Source organism: Camelus ferus, chromosome 17 (assembly GCF_009834535.1).
Source record: "Camelus ferus isolate YT-003-E chromosome 17, BCGSAC_Cfer_1.0, whole genome shotgun sequence".
NCBI lineage: Eukaryota > Metazoa > Chordata > Mammalia > Artiodactyla > Camelidae > Camelus > Camelus ferus.
Window position 1 is genome coordinate 29,072,892 of NC_045712.1, and position 24,416 is coordinate 29,097,307.

A 24,416-nucleotide genomic window follows, 5' to 3' on the forward strand; every position below is an offset into this window, starting at 1 on the left:
GGGAACAGTGGGGAGGGCAGTGTGACTGGAGTGCAGTGAGAGAAGGGGGAAGAGGAAGGCTCAGAGGTCAGAGAAGCGGTCAGGAGGTGGACAGTGTGACATCTGTCTGGCCGAGTCAGGGGTTTGGATTTTCCTCTGGTGAATGGAATGCAGGGGAATGAGAGGGTAACAGAGGGAGTTAGAAAGCTAGTCCAGTCTCCTGGCAGGAGGTGACGGTGGCCTGTGGCTTTGGCCATGAGCTGCCAGGATCGAGAGACACTGATGATGTGGAGGCCAGTTAGGAAGGAGTTCCCCTGGCCTGAGCTTCACAGGTGGTGGCAGTGGGAGCAGAGGAAGAGTGGGTCAAGACGAGACCCCTGCGTGTCCGAGCTGTCACTGCCCCCTGAGCCCTGGTTTCCTCCTGTGTAAATGGGCGTGCTGCCCCAGGACACCAGGAAGCAAGCCTCAGAGTTATGCTTTCTGGGCTCTTCCTCAGGGCTCTGCCCCTGGGGGTTGCCTTTTTCTGCGAATGACCAGCCAACAGGGGCTGCCTTGTAGGGGTGAGGGGTCAGGAGTGTAGTCATTGACTTTGGGGGGTCTGGCCATCAAGTCCACCCTCTGGGCATCAGGGCACATCACCTGCCTTTGAAGAGACATCCCAGAAGCTCCACCCACTCTCCCTGCTCAGACCCCATTGGCCAGGACCCAGTCACGTGACCACACCTAGCTGCAAGGGAAGCTGGGGAATGTAGTCTTTTGTTTGTGCAGCTGCGAGACAAGGCTCTGAGACTGAGGATGAAGGAGAAAATGGACCTCGGGGTGGGCAGCGTAGGCTCTGCATCCTGTCAGGAGACCCAAAGGCCTGCCTTCTTCCACGTCCTCAGCCCCCACTGTGATCCTGGCTCTGCCCCACCCCCAGTGAGTGTTCTGGATTTTACTGCTGGGACCAGAGGAGAGGGCCGTGGCAGGACCAGGCCTGGTCCCCGTGGACAACAGAAGCCGAAACCCAGCGTGCGCCACCCAAGGTGGGAAGGGGACTGTGTGCGCCTCAGTGACGGAAGTCAGGGCCACACCGGCCCTCAGAGCAGGTGTGGGCCTCCTCGCAGCACCAGGCCCCAGGCCTGCAGGAACGAGCCGTACCTTCCAGGGGCAGCAGCCGTGAAGCCCCGCGGCTCACTCTGACTGCACCCACAAACAGGGCTAGACGCCTGTCCCTCCCAAACCGTCACGGGGGCCACAGGCAGCAGAGCTTCTGTTGGCGAGGCCTGGGGGCTGCCCCAAACTGTCTCCTGGGGAGCAGGGCTGCCCACAGGGCTCCCAGGCAGCGTGGTGGCCGGAGCAGGGGACCACAGGCTGGGCAGCTCACACGCAGTCCTGGAAGCTGGAGGTCCAAGATCAAGGTGCCACAGGGTTGGTTTCTTCTGAGGCCCCTCTGCTTGGCTTGTAGACGGCTGCCTCCCTGCTATGTCCTCACTCGGTCTTCCTTCTGTGCACGTGCCCTGACGTCTGTTTCCTAATCTCCTAAGGATGCCAGTCAGGTTGGAAGAGGGCTCGCCCTACTGGCCTCATTTACGCTGATCACCTCTTTAAAGATCATACCTCCAAATGCAGTCTGCTCAAGTCCACCACCAGCACGCAGCTGGATCAGGGACAGGTGGTTTGAACCCACCCCTGTGAGCGTCCCTCGTGCCTCCTCTCCCTCTGAAGCCACACTCTGTCTCCTGAGCCTTACCTTTCCCATCCTTGCTTGTTTATGTCTAATTTGTCCTGTTGATTTGTCCCCCAGAAGTACATGGTTTAGTTTGAGTTGCATTTAATTTTATAAGGGGAAGCCACCATGCTACCGGCAGTCTTTCGGAATTTACTTTCTCCCCTTTGCTGTTAACAGAGCTCATCTGTGTGGTTCCCCGTAGCGGCCGTCGGTTGCTTTCAGCCGTGGTAAACAGACGCATCTGTGCACCACACCTCGGTTGTGGGCGTCTGGGCCGTCACTGACGGTGCCACCACAGGCCTCCCTGTGTGCATCTCTGGGCGCCACGTGTATGCTTCTCTTGGGCACATCTTGGGAAATGGAGTTGTTGGTCTCAGGGCACGAGGACGGACCTGGTTTCTTCAGTGACTGGGCCACGTGCCACGCCCCCAGCCGGTGGCAGTGACCCGCGGCCTTTCCAGCACTCGGGGTTGTTCAGGTGTCTTCATTTTGGCCTGGAGGATGAGTATCAGATGCTTTCTCCCTGTCATCTTGATGTGTGTTTCCCCGAGCAGCGATGCGGTCGAAGCTCTTCCTCTGTATTTGCTGAGCTGAGTGTTTACTCTTCTGTGAGTTGCCTGTTGGCGCTTTTTGCCCACGTTTCCGTCAGGTTGTGTGTTCTCCCGTCAGGTCTGGCCGTCGTGGTCATCTGTGTCACGGGCGGAGGAGCGAGGGCTGCATCAGGCAGGGCCCCAGGGAGGTGGGTCAGCAGGACAAGCCCGGGCATCCGCGTCACGTAGCCCACCTGGCCAGGTGGCAGCAGCATTCTAAGGATGTCAGACGCTGGCACCTGGCGGGTTAGCTGTCAGAGGAGGCCCCTTTGCCCTCCCGGGAGGCCCACCTGCCTGTCTTCTGTGAAGAAGAACTCAGGGAACTGGGAATGCCTGCTCAAGATTGTATTCCTGGTGCAGCAGGACAGGGAAGGTGCACAATAGAATGAGAAGCCATTGGTCCTATTTCTCATCTAAGCTCACCATTTGGGCTCTACTTACAAAATATATCCCTCAGTCTGTCCACGTTTTACCGCCTCCACTATTGCCTCCTGGTTCAAATCTCCACCTTCAGGGAGCTGTGCCCAACTACCTCAGCCCCCTAGTGTACCCCACTTCCCCAGCCACGCAGCACCCGGCAAAGAAGCTCCCCAGTGTCGCTGTGACCACGGTGTCCCCCCATGTGAAGCCCTTCCTGTTGCTCTAAGAATAAAATGCCAACAGGCCCCCTGGTCCTTTGCAGCTGCCTGGGACCGGCACCCCGACCCCTTCTCCACGCCAGCTCTGTCACCCACTTCCCACCCTCAAGCATGACAAAGTGCTTCCTGCCCCAGGGCCTTTGCCCCAGCTGTTCCGTTTGCCTGGATGCTCTTCCGTCATTCCATCCTCGGCCTGCGTGTCAGCCCCTGGCCGGGCCTGCCATGCAGTGTGGACCCCGTCCCCAGCTGCGCCTCCCTTTGCTGTGTTTCCCCTGCGTCACTGCGCTACTCCACGGCGCCTCCTCTCTGATCTGCTTGTTTGTGCGGCAGCGCCGTGTGACAGGGCAGCCCTGAAGCCGCCCGCTGTTGCTTTCCTGGGCTTCCCCCCTTCCCAGCCGTGGGCCACGGCTGAACAGCAGTGACAACAGTAGCCAAGTCACAGGTGGCGGGTGGCTGAGATTGCTTATCCCCACGAGGCATCCAGAACCATGCCTGGCGCCCAGGATGAGCCCCAGAAATCACAGCTGTATTGTCCTTGGGTCTCCCCAGCCACAAGGACTCTGTGGCTGCGGGCACCCCTGGGTACTGGTGCAGACCCCTGTTCCCACTCCTTCTGGAACAGGGGCCAGAGCGGAACAGCGACAGGGAGAGGCTGCTGAGTGATGGCAGGCAACGTGCACACCCCAGCGTTATGCAGGTCTCCACCCAAATGCCACCTCCTCCAGGAGGCCTTCCTTGACCATCTTGGAGGCCTGAGACGGCCTCCCCGGCAGGTCACCCTGTGCTGTTGTCTTTACAGCACTTACCACCTTCACAAGTGACTTTGCTTACTTTTGCGAGACTGTTCCCCGGCACGGGTCCTCGGCCCCAGGGAGGTCCAGGGAGCCCACACCTGTCAGTCGTCTTCTCCCCGCCTCCCCCAGCCCCTGGCCCACAGCCTGGCACACAGCAGGGGCTCGGGCAACACATGGAGAGAGGCCTGATCCCCAGGCAGGCCGGCTCCTCTCTGCCGGCACGTCCAGCTGCCCCGAGCCCTTGGGGGTCTTGCCTGTCTTAGGGCACAGGTCTGAGTGCACCGCACACACGGGATGCGCTCTACTCTCTTTGTTGGGTGAACGCTTTTCCTTTCTGACCCAGAATACAAGGCTGAATGTTCATCCCTGCATGTAGCATCTTGATCCATGTCGGCCCAGCGTTCTGTTAGCTCCCCTCCCACATTTGCGTTGGCTTCAGATGGGGTCAAATGTTGACTAGGTGAAGGCCTTGGGGGGACCCCCACCCACCATGGCCTGACTCAGGAGGAACTGTCCCCCATCTGTTCAGTAGAACATTGGTCTCCACCCCTCCCTGCCCCAACCTGCTGCTCCAGGGAAAAAAAAGGGCTCCTTGGATGATAAATTTGGGAACTCAGCGTGCTGTATTCCCTGCTTGAGAGGAAGCCAGTGTTTTAAAGGCTCTGATAAGTCCTGCAGACAAGAGAGCACCTTGAGCAGGCTTTCCTGCTCTCCTCTGACCTCAGACTCACTGACCACCTGGCGGAACTGCTGTTTAGAAGCACCCACACCAGGAAGCTGTGCTGGAGACCCTCACAGATTGACCATGCGCATACTGTGGTTTGGGACTAACCAGGAATCCACAGAAAGGCTATTCACCCACCCCCAAGTCTGGCATCCTTCCCCAAGGTCGACGAAGAGGCACGTTCTAGTCTCTGATTTGGACGTGGGCAGTGAGGTCAATTCTAGTCAACGTTACTCTCCAAAGTCCCTTAAATCAGCCACAAAATTCAAAATCCCTGGCTTTCTCTACAACAACGTCTAACATGCGCGCGCGGGTGTGGCTTAACATACGGCAGCGCTGCACCACGCAGAGCGAAGAGGCACTGTATCTGAAGCATACATGTGGCGTTCCTTTGTGCAAATTTTTCTAAGATTCCACATATAAGTGAGACCATACAGTATTTGTGTTTCTCTGTCCAGCCTATCTCACGTAGCATAAGGCCCTCAAGGTCCATCCACGTTGTTGCAATGGCAGGATTTCCTTTTTTGTTTTTTTTTTACGGCTGAGTGATGGTCCCTTGCACATATACAGACTGCGTCTTCTTTATCCCTCCTTCCCGCGATGGACACTCAGGTTGTGTCCGTGTCTCAGCTGTTGTGAGTAAACTGTGACGAACGTGGGGGTACAGATGCATTTCTGAGTTAGCATTTTCATCTTCTCTGGCTAAACACCCAGAAGGAGAGCTGCTATAGGGCTGCTCTATTGTTAATTTGAGGGGGAACCTCCATACTTTTTTTCCCCATAGTGGCGGCGCCAGTTTATACTCCCGCACATACAGCATCTTAAATTTGTTTTTCCCAGGTGCATTTGGTTGAAATGTTAGTTAAGTGCTCATAGGAATCACCCCCCACCCCTGCCCCAGTGTGTCTACCCATTCATTCCTTCCTTCCATAGATTTAAAATTTTTTTTAATTTTTAACTTTTTGGGGGGCGGTGATCATTAAGTTCTATTTATTTAAATGGAGGTACTGGGGCTTGAACCCAGGACCTCATGCATGTGCTTTACCACTGAGCTATACCCCACCCGCTCCTCCCACAGATATTTACTAGCATCTTCCATATGGTAAATGGCTGATGAATTGACCACAGGGGCTGCCCTCGGGCGCTCACTGGTGGGGACAGACAGCAACATCGGGGCCGCAATGTGCTCTGGGATCTGGTAGAAGAGGTGAGGGCACTGGGTGGATGGTGTTGGACTTGGAGCGAGGTGGGCTGCCTGCAGGGTCACCTCACATTGGAGGCCACAACCCGGAAAGGGAGGGGTGAGGTAGGGAGGAGCTGCCGAGGAAGACCTGCAGGTGTGACCCAGCCAGAGCCAGGGGTCCAGAGTGGTCCGGGCACCTGGCTCTAGTGTGCGGGCTAAGGAGGGTGGAAAGAGGCTGGAGAGAGAGGTGGGGGTGAATCTGTCCCCATCCGCAGGGTTTTGTGTACAGACTCTGGTTGGCCTGGGATGGGAGCTATCCGGAGAATCTCTCTCCCTGCCTCCGGGGAGAGACGGGATGTGGGAAGACGACGATCAGATCCTCAGCATGAATAGAAATCGGCTATGTCTCCAGCATCACTGTCAGCAGAGAAATGGTGATTTCCTGATGTGAGCTCCTGGGGATGGCTTTATTCTTTTTCAAATACTCACGACCTCCTGTTGGGTATTCCCCTGCGGAGTTTTTCCAGGAAAGGGCACCTATGACCTAGGATTCAGGCCCTGGGGACCACCCTTCTCTATCTACACGCCGGGGACCTAGGAAGCATTTCTGGGCTTCTGCTTCTGCCCCGGTTCAGCACTTCCCCTCCGGAGCGCTCCCCCCGGCAGCTCAGGATCCCACATCTGGGAATCCGTGTGCCTCACACAGTGGCTCCATCTCCTCTCCCGTCTCGGGCTGGGAGACTGGCCGGAGCACATGCCTGGCAAGCGAATGCCTCCTTGGAGGGACGATTCGAAGCCCTTTCCGGTGAGAAAGTCGGCGGCGAGGGGCAGTCTGGCCCTCTCTCTGCCGGTTCCTCACAATACGCCATCTCGCCGGAGCCCGAGACCTATTCTTTACCCGTTCTTGCTTAGAACGCAGCTAACAAAGGCCTTTTTGTCTCGTTGGCATTTTTTTTTCTGCAAGCCTCAGTTCATCCTGGGTTTTAGCTCTCCTGACACTATTCTTTGAGATGAGTCTTTTGTTGTAATGTTCTCTTGCCGGCTTTTGTAGGATCGGCGGACACACACTCACACACTTTCACACACACAGTCTCACACATTCGACTGTGGGGGCTTCACGGATAAATGATCCTGTTGCCCACAGACTCGTGGGGAGAGATCCATCTTCCAGATCTTTCAGTCCGACACAGAATAAGGATGGAGAAGGTGCTGGGCCACGTGCCAAGGAGCGTGTGTCAGGATGGCCCCAGGAGAGGGGACCCTGGAGCTGCATCTTGGTGGGCACGGTTAACCAGTAAGGCACCCAATAAGAGCTGCTGCTGCTGGAGCCCTTCCAGACGTGGCCTGGGGCCTTGGTTTGCTTTATCTTCCTAACAGCCTTCAGAGGCAGGTGCTTTATTATTCCCATTTTACAGAGGAAGAAACTGAGGCCTCGAGAGATCTACCACCCTGAAGTGGAACCAGTTTGCAAACCCACCTTTATCACTGTGCCCCCCAACCCCGGGGCCCTGCTTGGAAACCACCAGGCTACTTGGCCTCTCACCAGGCAGACTGGGGAGGAAGGGCATTTGCAGACTGAGGGAACAGCGTGTACAAGGGCTTGGAGGCAGGAAGGGGCATTTGTTGACCCTTGACTGGTGGTTGGCACTGCGCTCTGGTCTTGCTCACTGGGAAGAGAGATCCTTGGATGGAACCGAGGTGGGAGACAAGGGCAGAGGTTGGGGGCCCAGATTCCATCTCCATGGGCTTGTTACCTCAGCTGGGCTCGGCCCAAACACATGCTCCCTGCACCCCCAGTTCTTCTGTTTGTTCGTCCAGAGCTCCCTAGTTCCTCTGGACGGAGACAGCCCGATGGGGCCCTCTGGGCCCAGAAGGGCTATGAGAGCCATGCCGTGGGGCTGGCAAAAGCAACATTTTTCCATCTGTATATTTTCCAAATCATCATATATTTCAGCCGGTGTCACTGCAGATTGCTCACTCTCTGACCCATTGGCTTTAAATAGCAAAAGAAAAAAAAAATACAATGCACTTTGTGGTTTCCAGTAAGATACCGTAAATACACCCAGATAATATTCCGGTGCAAACCATTTGCAGTGGCCGCACAGGGCGGTGGAATGGAATCTTTCGGGCAGGCTCGGACATCAGTTTATTTCCTCTGTACCCGCCGGGATCGTTATGGAGCTGGCATGCGTGGAGGGCGTCAGCCGGGCTCCGCAGGTTCACCCCAGTGATAACACTGGCCTTTAGCGAGCACCTTCTAGGGAGCTGGGCCTCTCTGCATACAGGGGCTTCAGTTCATCTTCAGGGCAGCTGGGCAGTGTCCTGGTGGTTCCCATTTCACAGATGGGGAAGCTGAGGCCGGGCGCGAGAGCCCTTGCTGAGGGTCACCCAACTGAGGAAGGAGCCGGGAGGAGGGACTGATAGCCTCCATCTTACCCAAGTTCTGGGCTGAAGCCACCTGAGCTTCTGGATGGAAAATCACCTGGAGTTGCAGGCGGATCGTGGTGAAGATGTAGGAGCACGTGGTGCAGGTGAGGGCAGGACTCCGTGCTGGGAGCCGGGAGACCCTGGTCCCCATCCCCCTGGTCTCGCTGAGTGACTGGGGACCCTGGGCAAGTCTCCTGGCCTCTGTGAACGTATTGTTCCAGGAGGAACTGGCGGGCTTTATGTCTGTGGCTCTGGGAGACTTTCCTCTGATTCTGGGGACAGGAGGGACCTCTGCCCGAGACAGGATGGTGGGGCAGGCAGGCCCTGCACTGCCCTCTACAGCCTCACCTCCTCCCGCCACTGCCCACATCACGTCAGCCCATCGCAGGGGCTGCCTGTTGGCCTGGAGCCCCTCAGCCTCATGGCTGGCTCCTCCCTGATCAAAAGGCACCACCCCACACTGCCCCTGCTCACCCCACCCTGTCCCTGTCCCCTCCGTGTTCTGTGTTCTGCAGAGTCCTCAGCTGCCCCTGAGTCACGTGGTCTTGCTATCTGTCTCCCCAGAAGGACAGGCCACGCCTGAATCCCTCCTCTCTGGTTCCCCAGCCCCCAGCACGGTGCCTGGCATATAGGAGGCGCTCAAGAAATGTCTGTTGAGTGAAGGGACGGGGCACATGGCTTGGTCAAGGAGGCCGCCGGGAAGCAGGTGTGATGGAGGTCCTTCCTCTGCTCGTGGACAAGAGGGAGAGGTTGATGGTCAAGGCAGGCGGCGCTGGGTCTGTTCCTGGAGGGGGCGTGGTTAACAACAGCCGAGCCCGGGGTTCTCTGCTGACTGACCCCACGTGGTAGGTTTGGGAAAGAGCCAGGGGTCAGGAGGGCTGGAGCGGGTATCATGACCTCAAGGCAGGAGGGTGGGTTGGACTCTGGATCCAGGCTGATTAGGGTTGAATCCTTGTCAGGCTCCATCACCCCTCTGGGCCTCAATCTCCCCATCTGTAAAATGGAGATAAAAGCTCCCCATCCCATAGGGTTGTTGCCAGCTAAGCAAGTTGATCTATATTGAGTGCTTAGGGAGGAGACTGGCAGACAGTAAGCATTTTATGACTTTGCTGCTCTTATTACCAACCACGTGCCACTGGGCCTGTCACCTCCTTCTGTTTCTGCAGCAGTGAAACAGACATCTTAGACCCGCCCTTGCAGACATGCAGGAAGAGACAAATGAGGCAGGACTGGGAAATCACCTGGAGGGGCTTCCTCAGGCTGAGAGGGGGTCATCCCTGGAGTACGGAGCATGGTCAGGGTCCGGGGTGTCCTCCGCGCTGGTTGGAGGCGGCACATGACCACTGGGTTTGCATCCTGGCTCTGCTTGAGCAAGTCACCTCCCTGAGGCTCAGTTCCCCATCAGGCAAAACGAGAAATCGCCACTTGCCTGGGGTGGGTGAAGGGGGCATGGCTGGTTGGAGCTTAATGTGGCCTCTCACATGGAGAGACTGAGATTTTAAGATTCTGGGACCCTTGTCTACCTTCTCTCTGCTTTCAAATCCTGCTCTCAGAAAGCCTTCCCATTTGAATGGGACTTATAAATTATTTATTGATGTCTGAACTGGTAACAATTGAATGGCAAAAATCAAGGCTTTTGGATAAGGATGGCTGCATTAAGTCAAAAGAATCTCTCTCAACTGTGGGCTTTCCCACGCCGTGCGGACCTGGGAAGGGAGGTGGCTGGGATCGTGGGAGGACGCTGCCCGCGTGGGCCTGGAATCCCAGTTCTGCCCGTTTCGGGGTTGGCGGCTGCAGTGAATCCGCTTACTTCTCAGAGCCCTGGTTTCTTCATCTGTAAAACTGTAGGGAGCGGTGTCCACGCGACAGAGCCTCCAAGTATGGGTCTGGCACGTAGCAGGTGCTCCGTGAAGATTACTTTCTTTCCACCCTCTCTCCCCACAAATAGCATGAAGCCCAGGTTCATGGCTGTGCTGAGGCCCTGGGCAAGGTTGTACTGAGCAGGTGGGTTCATCACGGCTCCGCACCTGCCTGGTCAGAGCCTCTTGGAACCTGGGTCGGGCGGCGTTCCTGGGAACAGGTGAGCAGAGCAGTTTCCCAAATTGCCCAGCGTGAAGCCTGGCAAGTAAGAAGCACTAAATAAAGCTCCCCTGGGTTTTGGTCACTGTTCGGAGCTTTCATTCATTCGTTCGTTCGTTCATTCATTCATTCATCTATTCATTCAACAGGTATTTACTGAGTGCCTACTATGCGTCAGTAATATCCGGGGACATGACAGGGCACGTGACAAAGTGTTGGCTTCAAAGGCATTATGTTGTGGAGGCAGCAGGAGTGGTGGGTGTGGTGTGGGGAACAGACAATAAATCAGTCTCAAACGGCAGGAGGGCTATGGGGAAAACCAAAGTGGGGAAGTTTCTGTCTGCACCTCCCAGTGGTGCTTGTAATTCCATCAGATATAATCATTCTAATACTACCATTCAGTTACGCAGCAGCCACGTGCCAGGTGACAGCTACGTCTTCTCCCAGTGGGTGAGATTCACAGGTACTGAAATCTAGGTTCAGAGAGGCCCAGTGACTTGCCCGAGGTCACTCAGCTTGTGGCAGTTGGGGTTGGAAGTGAGGTCTGCTCATTCAATCATCGTTCACGCACTGTCGTGGGGGCTGCTCCCTTGTGAACCCCAAGTCTGGCTGGGGAGCCAGGTGCTGGATCAGCCCCCTGTGCTTGCCTCTGGGCGAGGCTGTGTCCTGCAGGGCGTCACGGAGCATGATGAGGTGAAATCGTGATAATAACAGCAGCGATGCTGGTGGGTACGGAGCGCTCACCCCGCGCCGGGCGCTGTGCTCGGCACAGAAACTTCCCTGGGTTCTGGGGTTCGGTCCACTCACTAGCCCTTGATATATTGATGCTGTTATCATGCCCATTTCACGGAGGCAGCAACTGAGGCTTAAAGAGGTTAACAGGCCTGACATGAGTGACACCACCAGCCTACCACCCAGGGCGGCTTCCCTGGTGGTCAGTGAGGAGGGGGATGTGGGAGAGCCTGGGCAGTCCAAGTCTAACATGATGGGCAGGGCCCACATCAAGGTCATGGCAGGAGTCAGCAGTCAGTCTTTAGCATCTGGAAGCACTGGACGTGAGCAGCCAGTGCCTGGTCCCCGAGAGCTCAAAAGCTGTGAATACTGGTCTCTGTGTTTCTCAGGGACAGTGGGTGCGGAGGTGAGGGCCAGATTGTGGGGAGGGGGCTTTTGGTCTGGTCTAGGAGAGCACCCTGACCTCAGGGCAGTTGCATGTGCGCAGGGTGCAGCTGCCTGTCCCCACTCACCTTGGGATGTGCCGGGGACCCCGAGTGGGAACAGAGGCCACCGCCATCACTGTTGTGTTCGATTCGTCATCTTTCCCTGGGCATCTGCACTGCCCAGGGGCTCAGACCTGGGGATCACTACCCTCTGGGTGGTGGAGTCCACGTACAGAATGGCGACAAGGAGTGCTGGGCTGGCAGCCCGAGCGCTGCCCCCAGCCCCACCCCGGGAAGGAGCCTGGGGGGAGGGCATGTCTCAGGTCTGGCTCCCACACCTCTCAATTTGCTGCTCTGTCTTGGGTCTGATAAAGGCATACAGTATCCCTTCCGCTGCCGGCAGGGCCGCTACCATTTGCGGTCATTTGATTCCTGGGGATGGTTCTTGGTCTGCGCTGGGTATCCGGAGGCCAAGCGGGCAGCTCAGCTCTGCTGCCCGCCTGCTGGGTGGCCTGGGCGGGCCAGACTTTTCTCTTGGCCTTAGTGTCTTCAACAAATGAAGACCCCTGCTCCTTCCCTCACAGACTTCTTAGAAGGAACCGTTATCACCACCAACCATAGAATTGCGATGAATCTGATCGCTAGGGTCACTCTCTCGTGCCATGCTCCTTGCTCAATGCTTTACCTTTTTAATTTTTTCTAGTCCTCTCGACCTCCCTAAATAAAGTAGGTGGTTGTCATCCTATTTTATAGTGGAGGAACTGGAGCCCAGAGCAGTTAGGTAACTCACCCAAGGCCACCCAGCTAGAAGGCGGTGGGACAGGGACCCCCTCCCCCCGGGCCTACTTGCTGTGCACCCTGAGTCTGATTACTCTTTCCCTGGTGTCCGCGATCTGCTGGCTGTCTCCTCGGGTGTAGTCTTTTCTTGTGTGTTTGAGGCACAGTCGTGTGAGCTGGTGCCTGGGGACCGAGGCTCAGAGGAGAAGGAACTTGTCCAGGTCCCAGTCAGTCAGGGGCAGAGCTGGGATTTGAACCTGGCATTTGGGTTCCAGAGTCCCTGTGTTAACAGGGCTGCCAGTAGATGCCAGAGCCAGGCGGTGGCACGGTGAGGCCGTCGGTCCAGCAGGTGCACAGGCCTGTGTGTCCGCAGGTGGGCGGGTGGTGCCCGGGGGCAGGGGTCCGGGCTGCTTGTGTCTCAGCGGCCTGGGTGAGGAGGCCCGTAGGGTGAGTGAGGGGTGGGTGAGGAAAGGTCTGCCTGAGTCCGGCTCACAGTGACCCGGGGCTTGAAGCAACTTGGAGGTTGCTGTCTCCCCTGCCTCCTCGGCCACCCATCCCCAGCCTCCTGAAGCACTTCCTCCAGACTGCTCCCTTCCTTCTGGGCCTCTCCCTGCGGGGCGCTCGCTGAGCCCGGCTCGGGGCACACCTCACGCGGGGCGTGGGTCCCCTCCATCCCGGGCAGGGGTGCTGCTCTGACCCAGGGATGCCGGGTGGCGCCGATACTGCACCAGGCCTGGGTGACTCCCCACCTGGGTCCTGGCTCCTGTACCAGCTGCTCAGGACCCTTCTGCCCCGCTTACTGCCCCAGTGCCATCCTGCAGGGCTGGGGTAAGTCCTTCCTGGTAGTTCCCAGTCCCCACAGAACGGGAAGACCTGCGGAGGGGCATCCCCCCACCTGCCCGCGGGTGGTCCCCTCTCCCCTCTGCCACCCTCGTCTTCTGTGTCGCACTGAGGCCCGCGGAGGCAGATGTGAGGAGGCAGGTCCTGGCTTTGTCGGGAGATGCTCACAGCCTAGTGAGGGGGCCCCGGAGCAGAGGAGGGGACAGACCTTTACACGGCAGGTGACACACAGCAGCGATAGCAGAGCCACCAGCACAGGAGCTGCCGTGCCAGGCAGGTGTGACAAGCCAGGCCAGGAGCCGAGCGCTTTCCACCGACAGACTCTTACCTCTTGTTGTTCCCTGTCATCCCCGTGGAAAAGGGACGATGGCTGTGTCCCCGCTTCACAGCGAGGAGACTGAGACACAGGGAGGCGCGCTAAGCGTGCGCGCTGCTGCTGAGCTCTGCCCTCCCCGGGCCTCTGGCCGCAGGGCCCGTGTACACTGTGGGCATTTAGAAGCTGCTTTACAGTGTGTCACCAGGTGCTGTGAGTGTTGTGCGTGTGCATGGCCACGGCCACGGCCACGTCGGCGTGGTGGAGAGCGAGTGGCAGTCTGCAGAGGGGTCCCTCGTCTGACCTGGAGGCGGGGCGGCTGGCCTGCACGCTCCTGTCCCCCTCTGCCCGGTCAACTCCCCGAGGGCTTTCAGCGACTGGGGAGGGGACGTGCGTCGCGTGATGGGCTTGCTCGGGACCGAGCGTTCTCGGACTCAGCAGTGGGCGCTCGGTCAGTCCGCGCAGCCCCTCCAGTGAGCTCAGCCTCCCGTCTCATCCCAGGGCGCCCGGGCCTGAACCCCGTCTCTCCACTCTCGTCCTCACAGGGAGCCGGGAGGCTGCCTTCACCTATGCCATCATCGCGGCCGGCGTGGCCCACGCCATCACCGCGGCCTGTACCCAGGGCAACCTGAGCGACTGTGGCTGCGACAAGGAGAAGCAAGGCCAGTACCACCGGGACGAGGGCTGGAAGTGGGGTGGCTGCTCTGCCGACATCCGCTATGGCATCGGCTTCGCCAAGGTTTTTGTGGATGCACGGGAGATCAAGCAGAACGCCCGGACCCTCATGAACTTACACAATAACGAGGCGGGCCGAAAGGTAGGTGGCCAGGGAGGGGCGCCGGGCGGCTCTCACAGAGACGCTGCAGGGCAGCTTGCCTGGGGCTCCGGCGTTGGGCACAGGGCTCTGCCCTTGGCCTCCTGCTGCTTGAATCTGTTGTTGCTTTGCTGTTGGTCAGGGTTTCTGCGTGACATGGAGCTTGTCGGTTACCAAAGAAGTTGAATCATTGAATCTCTGTTAAAACATATTGAATGTAACTCAGGAAGATGGAAAGAGGGGCGGATGTCAACTCTCATACTTGGGCCACAAAATCATCTGTGCCAGACTCATTGTGGGGAGGGGCTGAGGTGAGTTCAGTAGGAGTCATCCCTGTGAAGTGGCTGCCAGGGTTGGTCACCTTAACCAAGATCTGGAGCTCGGAATAATGGAGGTGACTGTTCCCTCTTCATTGCCTCCTCAGATCCTCCTAGATTCTGGGTTCAGCTTAGAAGAGTCAGGGACATCCCAGGATGTTCCTAGTAGGGGCAGCTGGGTTGGAAATGGGTCTAGACAGCCCATCCCCTGAGGAGCTGGCTGTCCAAGGGCAAGGGGGCAGATGGGTCTGCGGACACAGAGTGCATGAGGGCCTATGGGGTGGGAAGGTGTCACAGGAGAGCAGGTCCTGCCAGTGTGAGGACCGGACACAGCCACTGAGACCCAGATTAAGTTACCAGGGAAGGAGTGAGCTCCCTATCCTGGGAAGTATTTGAGCAGAGTCAGCTTAGCCAGGCATCTCGGGGCACCCAAGTCAGTGCTGCCTGGCTCAGTGGCGTCCTGGGCTGAGGCCTGACATTGGGAGTGGGCTCCGGAAGTGCCTGTAAATGCCGAGATGCTCAGGGCCTACCCTGGAGCCCGCAGGCCCAGGTGATACTGGGAGAGGAAAGGCTCTGACTTTGGCTCTGTGGTCCAGGGCACATGGGGAGGGGGACTCGGTGCCATCTGGGTGGGGGTGGACCTCTGCAGTGATGGGGTGTATGTGGGCATCGGTGGGGCCACAGATTCGGGTGCCTGGGAAGCCAGGCAGGAGCACCAGCGATGACAATGGGGGAGCCGTGCCCAGGGCTGTGGATAGCCTGCCCCCGTCAGACACACAGACCCCATCCATGTGGCCCCCACTTGGCTCCGGCCATAGCGGCTGTGCGGGGAGCTGGCCCAGGGTGGCCGCATTCTCTGTCCTGGGGCTCAGATTTTCATGCACAGGCACTTTGTGTTTTACGTGCTGGCATTTAAAACTGGCAGCCAGCACAGCAGTAACTTAAAAAATACAGAAAAAGGGAAAAAGAAAGACGGCCACGCTAGGGCTCAACACCCCCGTGCTGGCTAAGGCTGGGCCTCAGGGGTGCCCACTCGGGTGCCCAGTGGTCCTGTTTCCCTAGAGCACGTCCGTGGGCCAGCCGCCTCCTGGTTCCAGAAGTATCAGCTCCCTTAATCCTCCTGGCGTCTTGGGGTAGCATTGTTATCCCATTGCAGGTGAAGAAACTGAGGCACAGAGTGGTTAAGAAATACGGTAATTGGGGGCAAAGGCAGATTTGGAAGCTTGGCATCTGGCTTTGGAGTTGGCATTCTTTGCACAAGCCGGACCGCTGTGTCGCGGTGGTCAGGCCTGCGGGCTGGCACTGTGCTGCGTGGGTTCAGGTCTCAGCTCTGCCACTCATTTCTTCCTGGGAAAGTGGCAGAGCTGGCAGGAGTGTCCTCGGGCTGAGCCGAGGAGGGGCGGGGAGGAGGCAGGAGAGCACTTACCCCAGAGCCTGGCACACAGCTGGTCCTCAGCACAGGGTGGGTGTGACCACAGAGCCTGCAAACTGGTGTCCTACGGGAGGGACCTGTCTGGTGAGTGTGGTTGGGGGGTGGCCTGCACACCGGGGAGTGGGGAGCAGGACCCTGGCTTGCAGATACCCTCCAACTTCCTCTGCAGCCTCCGGCCACATCCGGCCTGTCAGAGCCTCCCAGGTGGCCACGGTGAGTCACCCAGGCAGGCCGCTCACCTGGCCTGCCCCAGGACGATGGCTTGCAGTAAATTGCAAGGCCCTGCCTGTTCGGTCCTGTGGCCGGGAGCTGCTGCTTGGTGCAGTCCATCCCTCCAGAGTTCTCAGCCGGTCGTTCCTCCCAGTGTCTGTGGTCGGATCACTCCCCAGGGCTGAGGTCACAGGCTCCCTCCTGCCCTTGACGCTCTCATCCTTGGGGGAGGACCGGACGTGGACAAGTGGCTTCCGTCTCCCAGCCTGCTTTCTCGTGTATGGCTGCCCGGTTAGGCCACAGTGGGAGATAAAGGCAAGAGTGCCTGGCCTGGGGTGAGGAGGCTCTGGTCCACATCAGGTGGGAGAGGGTTTTCTGAGCCGCCAGCTCCAGCAGGCGTGTGGGCCGTGGTTGCCGCTCTGGGTAGCTCGTGGGTGATGCAGGTGGTAGGAGCTGTCAGACATCGTAAGAGCGACCCCAGGGGGCTTCCTGGAGCAGGTGGGCCCGAGAAAATGAGTGAAGTTTGGCTCGGCAGAGGAGAGAGGCGAAGGCAGCCCTGGTCTGGTGTGGAGACATAGTGGCCAAGGCCAGGAGGTGGGGGCTTGGGCCAGTTCAGGCGCCCAGAGTGGCTGGGCTGCAGGTCCCTGAAGGGGTCAGAGCAGCCGGGCACCCACAAGGTCACCTGCCAGGCCAGGGTTCTCCCCCAGACCTTCCTGTGGCTGCCGTCCCCCACTGCCCAAGTTCCACCTCAGATGTCCCCTCCTCAGAGAGGTTTCCCTTTCAACCTCCTCCTCCCTTCCCAGGCAGTGCCTTGTTCTGGGCCTTCCCCCCTCCCTGGATCATAAGCCTGATCAGGATCAGGACCTCATGCATCTCGTTCACAGCTGCACCCTGGGGCCTGGTGTACAGAGGCGCTCTAAATAAGAGTGAATGGTTGAGTATTGTCTGGTCACTGGGGAGCCACTGATGGTTCTGGAGCAGAGAAGGGCAGAAGTCACAGAGACTGACTCCAGGGCAGCAGAGTGAGGCCTTGGGCAGAGCCAGGAATGGGGCTTGGGCATCTTGGTGGAGTGCAGGTTGGGCCTGACTTGATATTTCTGAACAAGAGTGGCTTTCCCAGCTCAGGGACGCACCTGCATCACCACCGCCCCTGCCAGCCCAGCTCCACTCTGGTTCGGGAAGGCACTTGAGGGTGGCTTCCTGGAACAGCAGATCAACCAGGCACTGTATACTTTCCAGAGCCACGAGGTAGAATTTGGGACTCCCCAGTGTGCACAGGCAAGGCCTGATTAACCCCTAATTGGGCCTCTTTGTGGTACGAGGGTGCAAGCAGTGGCCAATCGCTCAGCCAGAGCATGACAGGAAGGTGGTCTCCCAGCCTAGCCCCTCACCTTCCGCCCTCGGGCTGCCCCAAGGGCCCAGACGCACAGCCAAGCATCAGGAGCAGGGCAGCTGCTCAGCCTGGGGAAGGTAGGGCTTGGTGTATGTCAGCTCTGGGCGCCATCCCTTTTGGGAGCCTCAGTTTCCTCATCTGTCAAATGGGACTGTAATCCTAGATTTGTTCTACACCCCCAGTGGCAGTCGAGGTCATACGTGGGAGACCCTGGGACCCTACCACGAGCCACTGATTCAAAAGCATGGAACCCCATCCCAGAACCCCCACCCACAAACAGGCTTCCGTGGGCCCCATGCACAGTGGAGCTGGAACCGACAGGAGGAAAGGGGCCAGCCTGCAGCCGCTCCTGGCTGCGTGTCTTGGAAAGGATCGCAGATGTGTTTATCACTGGCTCCCTCCTCCTGCTGTGAGGAGGCAAGACCCAACCTGACCACAGGCTCTGGGGCTGTTGGCAGCTGGTGCGAGAGCAGAGGAGGAGGGGAGGGCGGGGAGGGGGTGCATCCCGGGGGTGGGGTGGCAGGCCCAGTGAGGGGGGACCCGGGGGCTGCAGGGGTGCCCGCCGACTCAGCCGGCAGACCAGGCAGGATAAACGCCGTGGGTCGGGGGCACCCTGTCCTCGCAGGTCTCAGTCTGGGTCCGAGCCCAGGCAGAGCCAGGCCTCACCTGCAGGGGTGGGCCACGGGGCTAGGGAGGCCCTGCCCTGCATTGCCCACCCTGTCTCTCCCGTGCAGTTGTGTGGTCTGCGGGGTCGAATCGAAGACAGAGATGGAAGAAGCCAGCACGTCCTCTGGGGGGTGATTTTAGAATCACAGTCTCTCCCTCTCTTGGAATTTCAGGGCCATAGTATTTGGGGATTGAAATCAGACTGTTCAGGTTGGGATTTAGACTATTAGGTTTACACCCTTACATGTGGGGTTTGGAATCAGGATCGTTGGGAGGGAGAGAGACGTCAGAAGCAGTGGCTTGAAATATTTGGGTGGCAGAATCTTTGTGGCTTTGAGTCGTTTCTTTCCAGCCTTTTGGGACAGTGAGGAGATGAGCTTGCCACGCTGCTTGCCCTCAAGATGCTCAGGCTCGTGAGAGAGGCGGAGAGCAGCAGACGTGGCGGCAGGAGAGTGCAACACAGGGGGGCATTAGAACCCAGAGGAGGTGCGGTTTCTTCTTGGAGATGTCTGGATACCTCTAGGGGCAAAAAGAAGGGCCCCCCCTTAGTAGGGCTTTGAAGGATAGGTAGGAGTCCTCTAGGTGGACAGAGCAGGTGGGAGGGAGGGTGGTTCAGGGGGAAGTAACAGCATATATAAAAGCATGAAGTCCTAGAAAAGCATGGATGGGGGTGGGTGGACCCAGCATGTCTGGGAAGCAGGTGGATTATGGGCAGTGAGGCTGCAGAGGGGCTGGGCCAAGAGCAGGGCCTTGAATGCCAGGCCCAGGGCAGGGCTTCCCCTCAGGCTGGTGTTTCCTGAAGAGGCTTTGGAGTGGAGAGTGCTGTGGGCGGGTTTCTGGCCCTCTCTGGGACCAAGTGGAGAACAGCATGAAGGGGGCAGGGTGGCAGCTGCCGCCCCAACCCAGCAGGGGCCACGGGTGGGCGGGAGGCACAGCTGCGCAGGCAGCAGAGTAGGCAGGACCCACCTTGGGTCGCCTTTGGGGTAGACAGCAGGCGCCGCTCCTCGCTGGGGTAGGAGCTGGGACGGGGGAGGCTGGGCTTGAGGGCAGGTGATTATTGGGGTGCTTTGGGCAGAGGAGTGGGAGCCCTGTGGGCAGCAGGTGGAGATGCTTAGGGGCCACTGGTGCCTGGAGGGGCTCGTGGTTGGAGCCACTTCCTGGCAGCCACCGATGGGAAGCGGTTTCAGGAGCCCTGGTGTTCGGCAGGATCACCCAGCAGGAAGATGCTAGTGGAAAAGCCCAGCGCTGGGCACACGGCCCTGGGGAAGCGGGCGCCTGGGCAGGAGGGGAGGCAGGAGAGAAGACAGGCAGGTGGGTTTTCAGGCTGCACTCCCAAGCACGCGTAAAAAGCCCCCTGTGGGTGCAGAGAAGCCCCGACTGTGCTCTGAGCCAGCTCCTGCTGGGTCCCAGCTCTGGAAGCCCGGCCTCTCGCGCCTCCACGGTGATACTGCAGCGGGCCAGGCGGGCTGTCGATCTCTGCTGTGCCCCGGGGGGGAAGTGTGCTGGAGCTCCGGGGGCCCAGGGGAGGGAGGCGCCCTCAACCCCTTCCTGGGAGCGCAGTGACTGAGCCCAAGAGAGGCAGCCCTGGGGATGGGGGCCCAGCTGGGACGGGGCTGGCCCCTGCTGGAATGTGCCGCTCGCTCCAAGGGAGGTGAGCTCAGGGGGATGGAATTCCACCGGAGTGAGAAGTCACCTCCCAGTCCCTGCCCAGCCTCTGCTCATGGAGGGTGCCGGTCTTGTCCCTTCCTGCCCTGCCCCGTCTGGTCTGGGTGCTCCCGGAGCTCGGTTCCCGCCCTGCCCTGGCTGTACGCAGGCCTGTGAGTCAGGGGACACCAGGGACCTGGCCTCTGGCTGCTGGGGCGGGGCCCAGATAAGGTTTGCTCAGCTATGCTCCTCTCTGTGTCCTGAGGGCCACTTGCATATTTGACCAGATAGAGTGGTCACCAGTGGCATGCTGAGGGCCTGAGGGGCCGGGCCCTGCCTGGCCCGAAGCCGGCTGCCCAGGCCCGGCTGGAAGGAGGCCTCCTTGGTCTGCGGTGCCCTCCATTCCTGCTCCAGCTCAGGTGCTGATGTGGGTTCTTAGCTTCCCAGTGGAAAGACTTCCAGCTGGAACTTGAGAGACTTGGACCAGGGGTGGCTTTGAGCAAATCCCAGCCCTCCAAGGCCTCAGTTTCTTCCATGGTGGGGCCTTCTGTCTCAGAAGGGTCTTCTGGTCCTGACATGTGGGCAGGGGGGATACAGGGTTCTCAGGACCACTGGGCACCAACCACATCTCCAGCCACGGGCTCCTGGAGTCTGCCAAACGTGTTCCTGCCCCAGGGCCTTTGCACAGGCTGTTTCCCCTATCTAGAATGCCCTTCCCTCATAGGTTTGCATAACTAGTTCCTTGTATTCCTTCAGGTCTCTGCTCAGATACCCCCTTCCCAGGGAGGCCCTCCCTGACTTTCCTCCCCTACGTCCACTTCAAGTCTCTGTGTACACTATCCTGCTTTATTTTCTATATGACACTTACCACTGTATGAAATTATCTTATTTGCACAGCTTTTTATGTCTTTGTTCCCTGTCGTCTCCCCCTACAGTGTCAGCACCACGAGGGTCACAGTGCTGTGAGTTTACAGCTGCACCTCGGTGCCTAGAACGGTGTCTAGCACGTGCTGAAGTGCTTGAGAAATATTTGTTGAGTGGCTAAGTGACACGACAGGGCTCTCTTACCTGGGGGATTCCCAGGAGTAGGATTGCCCAGTAAGAAACAGGGCTCCCAGCTGAATTTGAATTTGAGGTAACAGATACTTTTTTTAGTACAAGGAAGTCCCAAATGTGTGTAGTAAATATATATTCATTGTTCATCTCAAATGAAAATTTAAATGGGTTTCTCACATTTTTAAATTAAAATTCTTATGCTGAGACATGGTCAATTCACAGGCAGTTGTAAGAATTCAGGAGGATCTTGTGTGACCTTTGCCTGGTTTCCCCCAGTAGCTCGTAAGACCGTAGGACGGTATCCCAGCCAGGTACTGACATGAATGCAGGCACGACGCAGAGCATTTCCGCCCTGGGGATGGCTGTCTACCCTTTTCAAGCCACTCCCCTCCCTCCTCTGTCCCCTCCTACTCCCTGGCAGCCACTCGTCTGTTCTCCATCTCTGCAATTTCACCATTTCGAGAATGTTCTATAAATGGAATTGCACAGTACGGAACCTACTGGGATTGGCTTCCTTCACGCAGCGTCATCCCCTCAAGATTCATTCAACCTGTCACATTTTTGAAGAGCTCGTTCCTTTTTATTACTGAGCGGGGTTCCACGGTTTGGCTACGCCACTGTCTCTGTAAGCATGCACCTGTTAAAGGATGCCTGGGTTGTTTCCAACATGGGTCTTTTACCAACAAGGCTGCTGTGAACATTGATGGGCAGGTTTTGGTGTAAACGCAAGGCTCCGTTTCTCTGGGGTAAATGCCCAAGAGCGTAGCTGCTGGATCGTACCGTCGTTGTATCTTAAGCTTGCAAGAAAGTGCTGGCCTTTCCCAGAGTGGCTGTGCCCTCTCACTGTTACCACCAGCAGTGCCCAAGGGGTCCAGGTTTTCAGCATCCTCTCCTGCATCCGGTGTCATCACCGCTGTTTGGTTGTGCCATTCCAAGAGCTGCGTGTACCTCCCTGCGGGTTTAACGAGCATTTCCCTGACAGCTGGCCATGTGGACCACCCTTCTGTGTGCGAATCTGCCGCCCACATGTCCCCTTCAGTGGGGACTGTTCGTGTCTTTTGCCCGCTTTCTAGGTAGGTTAGGTTTTCACAGCTGAGTTTTGAGATTCCTTCATATGTGTGAGATGCTCGTCTTCTGTCACACACACGCTTTACTGGTTTGCAGGTCTCTCGCCCAGTTTACAGCTTATCTTTTCCTCCCCTTCACGGGCTCTTGTGCAAAGCAAAAGGTTTTAACTTTGCTAAGATCCGGTTTATCAGTTCTTCCTTTTTATGGATAGTGCTTTTGTGTTGTCTAAGAACTCCTGGCTGAGTCCTCGGAAGCTGTTCCCGTGTTTTTTTCTAACAGCTTTGTAGTTTTACATTTTACACTGAAGTCCAGCCTTTGTTTTTTTTTTTTTAATTAATTTAAAATCAACTAAGATTTATTTCCTTTTAAAATCCATTTTTAAAATTCATTAATTTTTTTCATTTTTCCTTTTACATTTAATTGTTTTAAATTTTTTAAATGATGTCATCAGTTACTTGTGCCAGTTTCTGGTGTACAGCGTGCCGTTTCAGTCATACGTATACATACATACATAGTTGTTTTCATATTCTTTACCATTAAAGTTACTCCACAATATTGAATACAGTTCCCTGTGCTGTACAGAAGAAATCTGTATTTTATCTATTTTATTAAAATTCACTGCTTTTTAACTGTCGTAAAATACATACAACGTACAACTTACCATTCCAACCATTTTTAAGTGCCTGGTTCAGTGTCATTAAGAACATCCACATTACTGTGTAACCATCACCACCATCCATCCCCAGAACTGTGTCATCTTCCCAAACTGAAGCTCTGTCCCCCACCCCCACCCCAAGCCCCGGTACCACGTGCTACTTTCTGTCACTATGGATCTGACTGTTCTAGGGGCCACGTATCAGTCTTACAGCACCTGCCCTTTTGTGCCTGGCTTAGTTCATTGAGCATAAGGTCCTCAAGGTTCTGTGATCCGTTTTGAATTAACCTTTTTCTGTAATTCTTATTTTTTATTGAAGCACCGTCGATTTACAATGTGAGTTTCACACGTACAGCAAAGTGATTCAACTATAAATATAGATATATTTTTTTTCAGATTCTTTGCCATTACAGCTCATTACAAGAAATTGAATAGAGTTCGCTGTGCTGCACAGTAGGTCCTCAGGTGCACATATTAAGTCAAGGTTCAGTTTTTGGTCTGTTTATGTGCTCAGTCCGGCAACCCTTCCCAACCCCTCCTGTCCTGGGGAGGGGTGTGGTCTGCAGACGGTGCTGAGAACTGCAGGACGGCTTTAGACCCGGACACTGCCCTCCTTGGGCCCATTTAGTAGAGAGAGACTGACACCGTCATGAGGGCCCTGGCAAGGCCACACGCACTGAGAGGAGAGAGGAGCTTTGCACCCAGGATCTGGTTCCCAGCTCAGCCTCCCTCCTGCTCCCCGTGGCCAAGGCAGGTGGGGCTGGGCTGGATGGGGTGCTGTCCTCGGGGCTGGGAGGTCCACTAGGGACAGCCCACTGGGGACAGCCCAGTGGGATGTGCAGGCCCAGAGGAAGGAGTCAGGATGGGTCCAGGGCGGAAGCTGCTGGCAAGGGGCTGGAGGGGGGGACACCCATGAGGCCTGAAGTTTTTCCAGTTCTCTCCAATGACATAGCAAGGGCAGGGCCCAGCCAGGTCCGGCCAGTGATGCCATGGTGATAGCGGTGGATGGTGCCGGGAAGGGAGGGGTGAGACAGGGAGGCGCAGGGGTGGGGCGCAGGGGTCGGGCAGGAGCCGCCCTTCCCACAGGGAAGGGAAACGTCTCTGGGCGCCCAGCTCTGTGAGGCGGGGTCTTCAGCACCCTACTTTGCTCTGGTCTGCTGAGACTCCCTTCTCCCTCTCAACCTGGGTGGGCACAGGCAGCCTGGCGCAGACCCAGGGGAGGCGGCTGGACACGCTGGCCTGGGAGGGGCGGCCTCGGGGAGCTGTCACTGCCCCCCAGCCAGTGATGGGCTGGGTAGGCAGTGGGAAAGTTGCAGGCAGGACCCTGGAGCACAGAAGGAGGAACCAGCAAAGATGCAGCTCTGGTGAGAAAGTGGGGCAAGCCGGAGGGCAGGGGCCTGTGGGCTGGGAGAACACAGCCGCCAGATGTTAGTCCTCGAAGTGCACATACTGACTGACTCCCCACAAGTCCTACGAGCTTGACGTTCGTTCTCTGTTGTTCTCTCCATTTTACACATGGAAAACCGAGGCACAGAGAGGGAAAGAAAGTCGCCCAGGGCCACACAGCTGGCAGGTGCTGCCCTGGGGTCTGAATCCAAGCAGTCTGGCTCCAGATCCAGATTTTAACCTCAAACTGTTTCACCAGCCCCCAGGGTTCTTGAACTCAGATCTGTTTATCCCCGCCCCCAGCTTTCACATCCTGACTCTAAGATGTTATCCTAAGATTCTGCAATCCCCTGTCTGGGGCAACTTGGATGCTCTGTGGTCGTCAGCCCCCCAAAGGCCCCACTACCTGGTGGTTCCAGATTGTTGATTATTCAGGCGCTGTTTGTCCTCTCCCCAGCTGGTCACTGTGGCCCTGGGACAGTCCTTAGGCCACTGTCTTCTGCCTGGGAGAGGACTCTTCCCGGCTGGGAGGGAGCTTGGCTGCGTGGAGAGAAGATTCTATG

At 57.4% G+C, this 24,416-nt stretch overlaps 1 protein-coding gene across 2 annotated transcripts in view; it reads left to right on the forward strand.

The window, feature by feature from the left end:
- WNT7A (Wnt family member 7A) overlaps nt 1-24,416 on the forward strand; it is a 59,868-nt gene that overhangs the window by 8,011 nt on the left and 27,441 nt on the right. For both annotated transcript variants that reach the window (XM_032458737.1, XM_032458736.1), the window contains exon 3: nt 13,758-14,029. In XM_032458737.1, coding sequence (XP_032314628.1) covers nt 13,758-14,029 — 272 coding nt within the window. The remainder of the gene's footprint in view (nt 1-13,757; nt 14,030-24,416) is intronic.